Below are 16,470 nucleotides of genomic sequence, written 5' to 3'. Positions count from 1 at the left end.
ATGGACTTGCAAGATTCTACCCCTGCAAAAGATGCCCGATACTCCCTTTCAGTTGTCTGCTTAATAGCAATTACATATTCTTTATTTTATATGCTTTCTAAGACATGTCAGTCTACTTCAGCCTTTTTTCCTCTACCTGGTTTTGATTAAGTATGCTTTATCTCTATTCTACTTAGCTCTTTCTTGGTTTATATACAAGTGGCACATGTACCAGGGCAAAGAACATACTTTTATGTGCTTTTTCTCATTCTGTTTTTTGCTCACACAGTATACTGCTGGTCAGGGAGCAGTGAGGGCCAGCTGGTCCCTAGGGGAAGAGGAGCCAGGAGCTGTGCATAACAAGGCTGACAGAGGCAATGGCCTCACCAGCAAGGGCTCAGTCCCTCCCCAGTAACACTGTCTCAGAGTTGGCCCTGAGTCCAGGTAGCCAAACCTCCAGCCCTTCCAGGAAGGGGAGATGCTCTTAGCTCCCTTCCAGTACTCTCTCTCTCTCTCTCTCTGATGTTCCATCAAAAATAATCAGCCTTGGCATCTGCTGATAATCTCCCCATATTCTGCAGAGATCCTGTCTTGTTATGAGGTCCAGTACTCCGGCAGAACCTCTTGCTCACAGTGTCAGTCCTCCCTTAGGTTAGGACCAGATACTGTTTTGTCCTTTGAAAAGATGATTGGAAGAGAAAACACTGATGAAATTTAACAGTATTAAACTTATTAACTCAAATTTAAATGGTGTTTTTTCAGTTATATCTTGCATATATATTTTGAACTTTAGTAGTATTTATTAATGATCAATTCTGATAAATATTATAACTTTTACAAGTTAAACTTTTACAAGACATTAAAATGTCTTCTTTCTATTTCTTTTAGTATCTCCTGAAGCAATTGGATTCCTGTCTGCTGTTGGGGTGTTCATTATTCTCATGTTGCTGCTTTTCCTATATATTAATAAGAAGATGTGTTTTGAAAATGTTAGTGGTTTCCCAGATCTTGATTCAGGATACACTACAAGAAAGAATTCACAAGATAAACTTTGTAAGTATCTGAAATACAGTGTACTAAACCTAATTATAAGAATGCACATTTTTACAAGGATGTGTAGAAATACACAAATAATCACTTGACTCAAGTGATGAGAACACACAATGTTGACTTTTCCCTTGACTGTGCAGTATGTGGAAACGAAGAAACCTTTGTATTCACAAGCCACAGAAATTCAACAGCTATGTAACCAAAGAGTTGACATTTACCTATGGGAAGATATTTCTCTTGCACTATGAGAATACTCTTGACCATATCTTAAACGTTCCGTAATTGTGTATAATTAAATCTTCTCAAGTAAACTTGTGAATGGGATTATTGGGTTTTCACTCAGCCTATTAAAATCCTTCACCAGCCTTTTGGAGAAAGTCTTGCATTTACTCAACTGTAAAATAATTTTAAAGAAGGAAAACTTTAGAAACTAAAGACATCTTATCTCTGACTAACAAATTATTTCTATACTTTTTTAATAGAACAAGGTCTTTAAGGATAATGCGAAATGAAAAAAATTAGACCTCAAAAAAGATATTGAGGGTTGGTAAAATAACCCCTTTCTGCTTTTGGGCTGTGGAAATTGAATGGGCTTTGTTAGCTGACTTGAGAGGAAGAGAGAGGCACCAGAGAACAGAATGGGAAATTTGAGAGGTTTTCTTCCCTTCTAACCCTTAAAAAGATGCAGCTAAATTTTTATTTTCAATTTTCTTGGAGACAGAAAAAGTTCTCCCCCATGGAAATTAAGTCTGTCATCTTAACTTTCTTTTTGCTACAAAACAAGTCTGCAGTTCTGAAATATCTTGCCTTATGTAAAAGACAACAAATATTTTGGGGTGAAGAAGTCTCCATGATGCGTGGTTTTATGTGCAGTTATTACGTTAAAAGCTTGTTTTAGTGTGACACTGATGAAAGGACGTAATTTAAATGTCTCACAACTTCTTCTTTGCAGGTTAGAATAAAAAAAAAAAAAACAAACTTATTTCCACCTCACACAGTTGCCTTATTTTTGAAAATATTGAATTTTATTATGGCTAGCTGATGCTGCAGTTGATGAAAGACTATGGTTTTGCTGGTTGATTGTGGCTTCATTTCAAGATATTTACTTAGATGCTTTCTTATTATTTTCAATGCATATTGAATGGAAAGAGCAAAGCTGCAACTTCCCCTGGTAAATGTATTGAGTTTGAGATAAAAAAAGCAAATAGCTCTGAAATTGAACTTGGAGAAATGGAGTTGATCCGTTTGTGAAACGGAGGACCTTTCTGTATTAAAAGTTGTTGCTGAATAGGTTGGACAAATGGCATTTTTCCGAAACCTCCACCAAAATCTGAGCCTTCCCTCTGTGTCTTCTCTGGTCGACACGCTTAGCAGTGCTGTGGATGACCTGACCAGTGTTGTTGGAGAAGTCGGCTACAGTGTAGCTGATTCAGTAACAGAACAAGTAACAAGCATGATAAATGGCCTTCGTGCAGAAGACGAAAGCTCCAAAATACAGAATGATAAACCTGTGCAAGGGAGAGAGGAACATGCACCGTCATTAACTCATTTTCAGGAAATTAATATGAAAGCGAAGAGAGGTATTGCAGAACAGAAAGAGACTCATTATTCTAATTCATTAGATTTTGTAAAAAAGGATACCAGTCAAGATGGATTATCTGACCATGTCGTGGACAAAAAACAGTGCCAGTTAAAAGGCAGAGATAGTAATAATCATTTAAGTGATACAGAAGTACCTCAGGATTTGAAGAATGTAGGAGGACCTTTTAAAAGGGAAGCAGTAGGAGGAAATGAGTGTTTTGTAAATGATAAGTTCTTGGAGGATAGTAACCTGAAAAGTAATAAATTTACAATGGAGCAATCTGTTGAGGAACAAGATAATTGCCTACATGCAGTATCAGATAATTCTAAGAATCACTTGCATAGAAAAATCAAACCACTGTCACCTGGAGTTGATTTTAAGGATTCTGAAGAAGTGCATAGTATGAAGGTTCCCCAAGATGCAGAAACAAAACTTATTGAAGCACAGAAGAAAAAATTATCAGACTCCAGCTTGAAAAAGACACACAATAAGCATCCCAATTGCATTAATGAAATCAAAGAAAAGAAATCTGAAGCCTTTTTTGACAGAAAAGGAAAATCCGTATCAAAGGATGAAGACAATGTGTCAACTACAATTGCAAAAGCGGGTAAAAAGAAAAACTCAAAGAAATCAGAAAAGAATTCAAGAGAGCTATGTAATAAGAAAACAGCAGGAAAAGGTGAGGAGTCTGTCAGCAAACCGCGTTCTTCAGCCTTTCCTGAAACTTATGATACTTCCTACTTTTTTCACCTAATTTACACATTTAGTAATAGTGTTTCCTGTGGATGAAAGTAGGTCTGTGTTGTCAGTGCGTCATTCTCTATGTTGATATTTCTTTGACGTTAATTACTTTTTAAAGTATTACTGAAAGGAACTGATTAATAAATGGCTTTCCTACGTTCTAACTTTTGTTTTCTTATATACAGTTTTTCTTACCTTTTCTGCAGTGCTTTGTGTGGTTTCTGTTGAAAATGATGAATTAATTAATACTGGAAATTAACACTTGTTCTGTGAAGGTGGTTTTTATTTTGTGTATTTTAAAAAATACTGCATAAAATATGATAAGATGATAAAGAAAAAAACCCTTATGTTACGTTTACACTATAGTAGGTCTTCAGAATGTATTTCTGCAATATGTAAGAGTAATTTCAAGATGCAAAACTCAATGACAAGTGGCAATTAAGTGATTTTAAGTACAGAAGGAACTGAATGAGGCTTGTCTTAAAGTTGTAATCTTAGAGAAAACCTATATGTTGTTGATATGGATGCTGTGTGTGCAGTCTTCAACATCCAATCTTAAACAGTATGACAATGGGATTGCAATAATAGTTTGTGAGTAAGAATTAAAAACTTGCATTTTTACACAATTGTTTTGCAGACTCTGTAGTGAATTTTTAGAAAGCAACACAGGCTTTTCTGGAGAGGCTGTTTCTGTAGAGAAACGAATGATTTCATAATAGAAATCAGTTGCTTTTGTTGTTGTTGTTTTTTCCAGTGTGTGTGTTTTCCCTTATCTGAAAATTTCAGTTATTAATTTTGTTGGGTTTTGAGTTGTTTGTTTGTTTGCTTTTAATTTCATTTAGGAGGTGGTTTCCATGTTTGTATGATAAACTATGTTCTTATCTGTTATTCCTTCATGTAATACAATATTTGTAAAGTATATTCTCTATCAAAAATGGCATTTTAGGTCCCGTAATAAGCAAATGAATAGCTTTCAATATGACCTGTGTTAGCTAAATAAGGGAAAGTTTTTAATAAGAACATGAATTCTCTTAGGCAAGTTTCCAACTAACATATAACAATCAGAAGAGAAGTGGCAAGGAGAGGCATAAAACCCTGACGTTTTTTTTTAATATGCAGGAAGGTATTTTTTCCCAAGAAACTGAAACAGATTTGTATTGTTCATTTAAAAAATGTTTGCCTGATTAGCTTGTGGTTTAACTTTAATTAGGTTTTTAAGTCCTCTGAAGAAGTCTTGTTTCCTGACTTGTAATAATAGTATACAACCTCATTCTATTTCTTTTATGCTAGGAACTGGAGAGAAAATATCTGGTATCACTGAGAACTTCTGGATGCTTACAAATGTCAGTGTATGATTAGAGGCATAACTTTCAGCATTTCTTTCAAATGTGTTGCTACCATGTTTTATACTATTCCATTCTTTACGCAGGCTGATTAATGAACCTAATTTCATATTTGTGAATACATTTCTTGTAATGATAAATGATGCATCTAAGACTGAAGCCTGGCATTATATGTAAGTCCTGGTATGTCCTGCTTTAATTATAGTTGTGGAAATCTGTAGAAGTTTCCTAGGTGGCAGGTTTCAACCTGTTGAGGGCCACAAAATTTTACTCTGTGTACCAGCAAAGGAGGCTCCTTTTTCTCGGCAGCCTCTTGCAGTGAATCTGCTAGCCAGAACATACCTTGCTTGCTGTGATATTCTCAATAAGCGATCAGTGAAATTGAACTTGCTTTATACCTATCCATACAACGGGAAGAACTGTATCTGTCAGACTTGAATTAAAATTGATAGCCTGGAGTTGAAAGATCTAGTAGCTCATTAACAGTCTTCTAAGGCACCTGTTCTCCTATAAATACTGAATTAAGATTACATACACATTGCATGTAGAGCTGGTAGCACCATCTGCAGTTAAGGTTTCCTGACATTTTCCATTTCAAGACCTTATTTTCAGTTGCTTATAACTGTGTGCCAAATTTGAAATATTTGGGATGAAATTTGGCATGCTTTCTGTCTGACTTTTTTTTTTTTTTTTTTTTTTTTTTTTTAAAGCTATAGTTTAAAATCTTTAGCTGTTTCCGGGAATAGAGTATGGGAAAAACAGGCTGGTTATCTGTGCAAAAAATAAGTACGTTTCACATCTGCTTCACTAAGATGCTTTGTCACCTTTGTATATTGGAGTATGTACTTGGAATGTGGGAGAGCACTTTTCCCATGACAGAGATGCCCATATCCTTTACAAAAAAACACATAAGTTTGACCAAATTGCAAATCTTTAGAACCTTTGCCTTTGGAAAAGGCATAGTAAACACTTCTTATAAGTTGCTTGTTAAATTCACTGACCATCCCATTTGTACTCATATGCTTCATTGTAGGGGTTTAAGAACAAAGCAGGTCTTATCCTGCTTTTGATACTTATGGTTACTGAAGGACACTGGAAGTTTGAACAGAAGAATTGAGAATAAACATGATTTACGTGAGGACAGAAACTTCCTGAACAAATGTGACACGATGGAAGTGGTAGACTGGGATTTGAAGTAGGATGGGTGACAACTGATAATGATATTATAGGAAGGTGGAGAGACCTAAGGGTGAAAGACTAACGTTACATGTAGTTGGTTAGGTGCAAGTAAGGAGAATTTGGGATTGAATAGCCAAAGAGAATAAAGAGGAAATCCCCATAAGAGACCAAAACTGGGTGCTTGGAGCAGGAACCTGGAGTATGGGGCCAGGAGACAGGAACTTAGGATAAGATTCTACTCATATAAATGTAACTTTGGAAAAGATGTCTTACCTAAACTTGCAGCATAGACTTTTCTGTATGAGTACCAGGGAATCGCTTCTATGGGAAGTGATTTTACTCGTCTACTCTAGAGGCTTACCTAAAAGTGGGAAGGAAGGACCTGTGTAGTAGGAAGAGGCAAACACTTGACTGTAAAAGAGGCCTAATAGCTGGCATAGGTTGAGTTACTTTAATTTTAAATGGCTGAATTTTGGGTAAGCTGAATCCCTCCTTTAGTTGAAATACCCAGGCAGAGGAGTGAGACTGGCTGGGCATGAAGACAGAGACTAATGGGAGTGGAAATGCAGAACTAGAGCTAGGACAGGGACTGGGAGGAGGGCATAAAAGCAGGGAGGGGAGAAGTGGTTGAGCATGGCTAGATAGCATGTTAGACAATATTCCCTTGCAGAATCAGGAGCTGAAAAACAGCATTATGGGCATCTCGGAGCTCTGCCGGTAATGGAAATCCGTTGGCAAATCATATACCATAGGCTTCCTCACAGAGTAGTGCTAACACTGACCTTTATTGAGTTTACATGGACTCTTTTAATGCCTATTAGAGTTCGAGATCTACAGAACCTCTGCAGGGCATGTTAAGTTTGGACAGAATCCATTTGAGGTTTGGAAAAGGGAGGGGGAAGCTTTCCTTTTACGGAAATAAAAATGCAGCTGAAGCTTTGACTTGTGGGAGGAAGTCATACTTGAGATGTAGTTGGAAAAAGTTGGCCACAGGAGTGGGCATTATAGAGGAACTGGTATAAAAGAATTAACTAGATAGATAGTTTCTTCTGTGCAATTTTTGCTGTTGCCAGATGTCTGCAATGAGCATCTGCATTAATTTCAGTTATTGAACAAGGGGCTGTTTATTACAAGTTAAATAAAATCGTGCATGCAAACATCTTTCACTAACATTTTCCCATTTCTTATTGTGAATTTAAGCACTACTGACATAAATATCCTAAGACGATTTTGTTGTAGGCTTCTCTTTGTAAATCAGTTTCATTTCAACATTATACTGCATGCTCACAGCAAAAATCAGCTGGGAATGGAGGATCAGGAGCTGCCTTTTTGACATGTTAGGTATCCAAATGTAATATTGCAGCAGTGTTGAATTTACTTTACATAAATTGAGCATTTTCTTACTTAATGAAGGGTTTCAAGAACTTCAGTGTGTGCTGCCTTACATAAATGGATCCATTTTCTGTTGAATAAGTTTTAGAATGTTTTTTGGGGGCTTAATGATCTTTCATTTTTTCTAGAAAATAAAAATAACTCTCACCAATTACAAAATCACATAATACTTATAATTACAACAAGATGATATTTTTATACAGAAATTTTAATTGAAATAGCTTAAATATCTTCAATGATAACCTCTTACGGTTATTTTCTTGTATTCTATTTTGAGCTGTAGTCGATTTGCTTTATTTTATTCAAACAGACAACTCTTATATGAGTAAAGACCAGCATGGTTCATCATCTGAGAGTGAAGATGAAGCACTGGGTAAATATCATGAGGCCTTGTCTAGAACCCAGAGTTCCAGGCTGCCAGTGGTGGATGGCAGACAGCAAAAAAACTATGTATGGGAAACCAGACAAAAATATAGTCCCCTGTCTGCAGAATATGATGGATACAGTAGTGAAGCCTCAATAGATGAAGGTAAGAGTGATTTAAAAGCATTCCTTTTATTACAAATTTCAGAATTATGTTCTGGATAAGTAAGTCCTAGACGAGGACAGCTTGACTTGCAAATAGTCAATGTCTACAAGAAATATCCAGATACCTTTTATATTTGTGCATGCTCAAAAAAAGGCACAGACTTGTGCGCGTTCTTCTGGAAATACTACAAATGATATAGATCTTGTTATGTTAAGTTTCATACAATTTCATCATTAGTCATTTTATTTTGGGGGGAATTTAAACTGTTTTTATTTAGGAAGGAAACGTGGCAACTCTTGATGAATTCTGTGGTATTATAAATACAAAGACCTGTTATTCCTCTATTGATAAGCTGACATAACAGCAAAGTAAATGGAATTGGTTATTGGTTATGGTGCATATGGTCATTGCAGTGTGCATTACTGGAATATTCTGTATCTTTTCTTCTCTTGAAATCACAGAAAGAAATTACTACAAAGATTAGATTAATATAATTTTTCCATGGAGTTAAAAGTTGGATGTAAACAATAGATGTTTTCTTCTGTGGTATACATTTCTTGATTTTTAAGTTAGGGTGACAACCTGACAGAGAGGGTGAGAATTCTGCTGTCAATATTTTATCAATATACTTCTTGTGCTTGAAAATAGTATGCGAAAACTGTGTCTGTAGCCATTTTCTAGCATGAAAAGTGAGCTTTGGTTGAAGTTACATAAAAGTCAGATTCTAATATAGATGCTGTGCTATATTTAGATATTTATTGGTATCCCTTAATATGTTAAAATGAAAAAGTTTTTTGGAGATTAATATTTTCTTAATAAAAAGTAGATACACGTAATTAAAAGATGTCTGTCCTTAAATGTTCTGTACAGTCCAGAAATGCTTGAAAAAATTTAAATTTTCTACTATATTATGTATTTCAATTATATAAAAGTGTTTGCCACTGAAATTTTAAACAGTGCTTGCTCATTCATGATTCCAAGCTAAGACACAAAGGACATGAAAGCCATAATTGAAGTAAGTAAGTTGTAGAGTAAGAGGATTGTTTTCTGATCATCAGAAATTTTGGTTCTTTCCTTTGCTGTTAAATTGTAGGGAGGCTAGGGAAGGAGATGCAGAGGGGAGGTCAGGTGGTAAGAACAGATCCTTGGCCACTGTGATGGAGAAGGACTACAAGGAAGAGGGACAGTGAAAGTATCATGTTTGTTTTTTATATCTACTGAGATCTATCAACAGCATTGATGGGAATATGAAAGATAAGATGCTAATTTTTTGTATGGCTCATGTCACTGTTGGGAAAGAATGGTGATTTATATTAACAGAAGATGGAAAACTCAGTTGTATTTATTAGCAAATAATACCAGATAGATACAAATCTTACAAGGCGACTACTTTCAGATACCGAGAATGATGTATTTGTCTCTTCTCAAACTGTTGAGGCTGCTTGTTGAAATAATCATAGAAGAGTTCCTATTGGAGGGAACATGTGACATGCCTCTTTCTATTTCACAGTTCAGATTTTTTTATCCTGCCTAGTTATCGTCTCAGTGAAAAGTTCTCAGTTCATCTGAGCTTTTTACTTTGAGTCTATAAGACTTAAGCTCCAAAGACGTTGTACTAGCCTGTATCTGGGGGTTTTTTTGTTTGTTTGTTTTTAATAATTGTCTTCCTTATCATCCTCTCAGATCATAAAAATTTATAGTCACTGACTTCTGTCCTCTTCTGGGGAATGAGAACTCCAGTCTGGAAATATATATCATGGTTAGAATCTAAGACAAAAGAACCCTGTTGGCAAGTCCAAGTATTGCATCAGGAAAGTTACAATTGTTTTGCCCTCCTCCTTTTTCATTTTTTTCTTCTATTGCTAAAGATATCTGTCACCAGCTGCTACCCCTTCTCAACGCTCTTTCCATTCAGGCAGCTGGCTGGATGTAAAACCCATGTATATATATGCACACACATATTCACTCTAAAATTACTATGCAAATTGAATTTTTTATAATGAAAGAACATTCAGGGTTTGGAAAAAAAAATCTAAAGCAAAAACTGTCAAAACTTTCTAACTTAAAAAACTGTAAATTTTTAACCCCATACTTCTACTTGCAAAAAAGCTTTAATACTGTCAGTATTTTGCTTTTGCTGCTGCTTGTGAGAGCATTCTTCTCCCACGTTTTACAAGGAGTGGAGAATCAGCAATGTTATTTATTTGATAGCCTGCAATCATTCTACAGTTTTCTGCAAAATGCTTGCGAACTAGAGTGACGATTTTGTCTAATTTTTGTAATCCATTAATCTCAACAAAATTATGTTCAGTAGTATTAAAAAGAGTTTTGTGGTATTGGACGTGGCAACAAATTAACAATCAGTATTTTTCACTTTTCAGTGACCTGAAGGTGGCACACTAGAATAATTAGTGTTAGTACTTTTTATGTTCTTCCTAAATTATTTCAAACATAAAAGAAAGAATCTTTGCACGATGATAAAAATGTGTTTGAATAGAGGAAAATACAGAATATGCCTTGTTATGTTATGATCATTACAGAGGGAAAGCTGCCCAACCTAGAACTTTGATGAAAAGAGGAGGTGGAAACCTCATGAAGAAAGCCTGCAGTCAAAAATAAATGAGACTGGCTATCGCTACCAAACAGTTCATATGTGTTCAGTTCACTGAACAGAGGAGGTTAAAAATCTCTGATTCCAAGTGGAGAGTATCAACATTCTAGATGTTTCAGTGTAATTTTTAAACATGCAAAGCTTTACTGTTCCTTAAACTTGCAAAATAAATCTGTAGAAGACTTGATGCCATAGAAATCCTGAAATTTTTATTAAATAGTTGGTTTTTATGACTTGAATTATTTTTATAAGAAGTGTAAAGACAAATGATAGAACCATTTCTTGATTCTTTGTAGCGGAGGGGGAGCAAGCAGTGTGTTCCTATGTATGTTATTTAATACGAGAAACAATTGTCAATATATTTGACTTCGTGTGCTTCTGTTTGCTCATATGTACTTGATCATTTCTTCTTCTAAGACTTAAACATTTCAGCTGTACTTCCAGCTTAAGGCACCACTCAGTCCGTATGTTGAGCAGGGCTTGATAGTGTTACAGTGAAGTGATGAGAGGAGAGAATTCTTTTTTTTCTCATCTCTCTTTTCCCCCTGCTCATCGCTAGTAAATCACACTCTGATGATATCATTAAAAATTCCATCAGAGGTAGAGTAATATGAGCAATGAAAATGATATTTCATTCTTGGAAAATTCTGTGTTATTTTCTCTTCAGCAGTTAATCTCTATCACGTTGTATCTTGCAACAGTGTGCTCTGTGTTTTCAAAGGAGTCAATAAACAGTTTTACTAATAACTGTTTGCTCTGCACTTTAATCTTCACTTTTAAAATTTGTTTAGACGTGTCTGCACTTAACAATGCACATGAAAAATTTCACAATGAGACAAAAATATAATCTTGTCTTTATTAATACACCCTGTAAGCTTTGCTTGCATTGCTAAAATCATGTATAATATTAATATGTTTGCATTACAAAATTTCTGATAATATTATTATAAGGTTCGCTTATTATCAATTACATAATTAGTTTATTACATCTATTTTCTGGCTGCATGCCTCTCAAAATGTTTCATTCCAAAGCCTGAAAATGTGTGTGGCATGTTTTCACATCATTCTTTTCTCCTCTAGATGGCCATATTAATCTTCCTTTTCAGCATGTTTATATAGAACTGACATGGCATTTTGTATAATGTTTTTAATAGTTAAATGAAGGAAGTAATATATTTTGGGGGTTTTGTTGGTGTATTTTGATGATGGAATGTTCCAGTAGCGCTTGAGTTCATTCTATGAAATTTAGGTTTTTAAACTTTGGTTCACAAATACCTGCTTATGACCAGTGTCTGATCCACTTTATATATTCGTGTAGCACATTTGATGCACTTAGATTTTGATGAGTTATAATATATGTTTTAAATGGAAAAAAAATTTGTGCTTAGATGCAAGTATTCCTACAGACTCCGAGCTATTGTAAATATATAACTTTTGCAGTGAGCTCCTCATGGACAGGCTTAATTCCAGAGTATCTCTAAAGGAAAATCTAGTTCATTAGAAAAATCAAGATGATGACAAATGTCATCATCAAAAGTACAATGCAGAAGTGCAGAATGGCAAAGTAAATGGTACAGATGGCAAAGTAAAATGGTACAGAAGGTAGGTTTACATCTGAAATTTCCAACTCTTGCACAAATGACTCAAAACTGTTAATCACAGAAAAGATTATAACTGCAATATTTCTTGATATCTGTGTGTGGACTTAACCCAGTCTCTGTGCTTAGGCCCAGAGTTCTAGAGTCAGCTCAAAGTTTGAAGTCTTATTTTTTCCAATAATATTCTTTGTGTTCTTTCTCATGTTATCCAGTAAAGTATGGATACTTACTGAAGTGACCTTTTTCCTTTTCCCTGATACATATCCTGATGTAAATTCCTTTTCATTTTTTATAATGTGCATCCTACTTCTTGTATTATTCCCTACCATTTCAAATGCTCTTATTATCCTGTTGAATATGTAGTATTGCCTTTATGTGCTCCAATTATTTGTAATATTTTGGAAGAGGGGATTAATATAGGCTGTGATATTATACATGTGCTTCAGAAAATAAAGAACAAAAGTAAGGAAAAAAAAAGAACACAAAAAAGCAAAAATAACACCATAAGATATTTCTGCTAAAAAGGAGATTATGAATTGAAATAGTGATCTAAATAAGGAAGTGTACAAACTTTAAATTTAAAATTGGCATTATTCTTTGTACTTTGGAATTATTTTTTAGCATCTATATCGGTCGTGATCTTAAAGGGACCATTTCTTAATAACTTCAATTTCAAAAAAACTTACAGTATGATCTTAAACTAGCCTCTTTGTCTCCAGTAGTGGCTACTTTCTGAACTCTAAAAACTCAAGCATTATACAAGCAAGTTCTTGTGTCTTTGTTATTTCTGTAAGCGTCATATGCCAGTACAATATATTTTCTTTAAGGAAGCAGTCCCTTAAATTCCTAAAAATGGAAGTTTTTAAACTTAGAAATGTTGAGGTAAATATATTGAAATTAGAGTTTTGCAGGCAGATGTCAAAAAAGCTGCAGGCTCTTCTTTGCTTTTGAAATCAAGGTTCTCTGAATCCCTTAAGGTGAGAAAGGTAGAAGAGGGGAAAAAACATTCTCTTTTTTTATAGTTAGTTTGTGATGTTCTTAAAGCATGTCTTGCCCAAATCACCTCTTTAACAGCTGTGCAAAATTCCAGATTAGCAAGCAAGCAAGGGGAATTGATCCCAATTCTGAGGCAAAGTAAGTGACATCATGATGGAAAAAGTAGTAAGCTCACTTGCTTGCGTAGCATACTTAGATGTACTTTATTTAGCTATAGTTTACCAGCTCAGTATAACCACAGGTTCCATCTCCAGCCTATTTTAAAGTCTTTTTCTAACTTCTCAATTGATCAAGCCCCACGGCTGAAGACATGTTTGTTCAGAGGCTCTATTTCCGAGATTGGCCCAAGTGCCTTACATTTCACAAGGTTTTTTGGAAACATATGGAAGCACTAAAAGACTGCAGTGAGAAAACATAAGTTCTTTTAAATGAGAATCTGCTGCTCTAGCAGGCATATGCTACTGGATTTTATCCATCTTTTCCATATTGTGAAGGTAGAGTATGATGTTATTTTTGTAGTTTATCTTCTCCACTTTTATTCTTCTCAAGGCTTTCGGCACTTTATGTTGATGTGTCTGTTGGACATATGTTTGCCTTGCTCCTCAGTGTCAATCTTTGCACGTGAAGGCGACTGTTCTTCTGGAATCTCTTGGATCTGATTCTTTATGCAGTTTTTTGCCTTTTCTTTCTCTCTTGTTAGTTTTCATGTCTTGGGAAAAGTCTCTTCACTGAACTACTTGAAGTATATGGAGAGATTTTCTTTCAGTATCTTCTCAACCTAAATGCCAAAAGCCCTTTCATAAGCACCTCAAAACTGGTATACAGGTGAATCTCCCCAGTTTGTTAAAGCAACCCGGGGGAGTTTTCTGCAGGAAATAACGTCTGTAAAGCAGGATCATGCTTCTTCAGACTTGCCAAGCTAAGGTGAAAGCCACTGGGTAGGCTAAGAGAGGAAGAATGGATCCCTCAGTGAATCCCATGATAATCATGTGTTTCCAGTTCAGTTTCTATCATCATTCCTTGCATATAAGTAGATCTATTTTCAAGCCAAATGTGAACGAAGACTTACTGTTTCAAAATTATGGAGTGAGGCCCTCCGTATGGTTGTATCATGTTCAGCAAAATAAGGCCACAAAGTTCTCTCAAAATTAGTCTATCTGTACATTTCAGATGCTAAGAATTACAGACAAAAGAAGATGGCTTACATGGAATAAGAACTATGAACTAGTATTCAGACTGGAAGACTGAAAGATCGGTTGAATACTAGATCATAACTTAAACAGTTATTTCTCTTCTTTTTCCTCTAATGTGCTTTAAAGAAATAAATTAGAAATGCAATGGAAAGAGTGTTTAGGAAGAAGGTGGCTACCCATTTTTCTCTGGTGTGTCTTTATCAGGTTACCTGTGAGATTTTTCTGGTATAATACCTACTGGAACAAAATACTCTTTTTGGCTGGCAGCTTTGGATAGATCTAGGGCTTCAAATAGTACATTCATCAAGATACTTCAAAAGGGTCTTCAGTAAAGACACTTAAGAAAAGTCTTAAGTAATCTTCAGAGCAGTATTTCCCAAATGTTTGAGAGTGTATTTTGAAGGCTGAGTCATGCTACAGCTATGAGATATTCCAAATATTCATAGTCATGTACCTCAGCTGATAGTACATGTGTACTATCAATTGATATCATTCTTGATGCACTTTTCAGAGATTCTTGGGAGAGAAAAAGGGGATTTTTTTTAATTACATTATTTCTTTAGTTGATCCAGCTTCCTTATGCTTGTTTTCTGTTATGTGGGCAGCTACCCTAGACACTCTTTATTTCAAGAGCAATTTAAAATCTTCATGTAGTACAGGAGAAAGTGCAATGATGTAATACTAATGATACAAAGTTCTGATCCCTGATTATATGTGTCTGCCTCCTATTTACTGGTAAATTGGAATGAGTCTTCATTGGCTCCAAGCCCTTAAAAAATGGAGAAAGGTAATTTCTTGTGGTTTTGAAGGCTCTGGGGAGTGTGGCAGTTCAATCCATGGCTATATCAAGGGAATGTATTAGGGATAGGTTTGTGTAGTACAAAAGATACATTAGTAATTCAAGGATCTGCAGCATACTGGCCAGTGGTAACTTGATTTGCGTTGCTTTCTACTTAATTTTTCTGATGCTGTGTTTGTTTCCCCCCACCCCACAAGAGTTTCGAAGTAGCTTCCTAGTGCATATGGCAGTCCTCTATTATTCTTCTACAATAGTGGAAGACAGTCAGTTCTGTTAAGTATTTGAAATTATGATGTGTGTTTCCCAAAAACATAGTCAACTGAGTATTGCAGAGACTAAGGTGATTTGAAGATTAACTTTTGCTCTGTCTTTCATTCAGTTTTACAGAATTCAGATCTTTTTTACTTCCCAAGAAAGTGTTACCCTTTGTCTTCTGAAAAGTTCCTGATTGCAAGGAACTTTTCATGTAAGTAATTCACGTATTAGGCCATGAGCATGTTGTGGTTATGGTTCTTTACCTGCATGAATGGCAGACAAGCATAGCGTTTACAGAGTCTGCAGACATGGAATGGACAGAATTCACAGATGGCGTAGAAAGTACATGCGTAATTCAGTATTATTCTTGTAATTTTCTTGAGGAATATTACAGAGGTGGCAGACATAAACATTGGATTTAAATGCAAAGGAGATCTGTGTCTGAGTTCACACACAGTTTGGAAGAGAATGGAGTTACGTTGAGAACTTTTGAGTTGAAAAGCCACATAGGTGATATCAAAGTTGTGCACAATAAGTATCTTGTCAACCAACGGAAACGCAAGAAAGTGCTTGACAGAATGAATTTCAATAATTCTGAAATCGTGGATTTACCCTGTGATTAGCAGCAGAGGTGCTGGGAAAAGATGCGTCATCTACTGCTGAGAGAAGAAAAGTACTAACAAAACTCAAAGTCAGTGATGATGATAAGATTTTCAACAGGAAAATTCCTTTTCCAGCTAGACCAACTCCAAAGAGGAGGAAAAACTGTCCTGCAATCGGAAAGGGCTTTTTTTCCTGATGTCCACAAGTGAGCAAAGCAATCTCACAAATTAGGTTCCTCTGCCAGTGTTTTGAAGTCTTTGAAGAAATACCCTTTGCATTGATGTGAAGGCTTTGAAGAAAGTCACCCTTAGCAATGTGATGTCTCTGAAATGATGTAAATCATACATTAATAATTACAGGAAAGTTTCCATTTTATTGTAAACTTATTATTTTAATAAGTTTCTCGTCTGTTTGAACCTGGAATTTATGAAAGGATCAAGATCTGTCATTAACTGGAAAAGTTCACGTATATGTTTGTGGCTGAAGTAGTTCCTCGTGGCATTGTATTTGATATAGACGTTCCACATTAATAAAATGTAGAACTGATTTGTGATATAAAGATAAGGGGTAGTCCTATATCAGCAAAAAAGATCACTTCCTTGATGAACCTAGTGCTTTTG

General features: G+C 35.4%; 1 protein-coding gene across 3 annotated transcripts in view; it reads left to right on the top strand.

Moving 5' to 3' along the window:
- Nucleotides 1–905: 905 nt before the first annotated feature.
- SYT14 (synaptotagmin 14) overlaps nt 906–16,470 on the top strand; it is a gene marked incomplete at both ends in the record, with an annotated part of 57,487 nt that continues 41,922 nt past the window's right edge. Inside the window, 2 exons of one of the 3 annotated variants that reach the window (XM_082305597.1) lie at nt 906–1,032; nt 7,577–7,795. In XM_082305597.1, the coding sequence (XP_082161723.1) occupies nt 921–1,032; nt 7,577–7,795 (331 nt within the window). Of the gene's footprint in view, nt 1,033–2,329; nt 3,291–7,576; nt 7,796–16,470 lie in introns of those variants that run through there. The other 2 variants (XM_082305596.1, XM_082305595.1) reach the window with 2 other exon arrangements.

The sequence above is a fragment of the Platalea leucorodia genome (assembly GCF_965183815.1).
Source record: "Platalea leucorodia genome assembly, chromosome: 3".
NCBI classification, from domain to species: Eukaryota; Metazoa; Chordata; class Aves; order Pelecaniformes; family Threskiornithidae; genus Platalea; species Platalea leucorodia.
The sequence above is the reverse complement of the archived record's forward strand: the minus strand, read 5'-3'. Positions and strand labels throughout refer to the sequence as shown.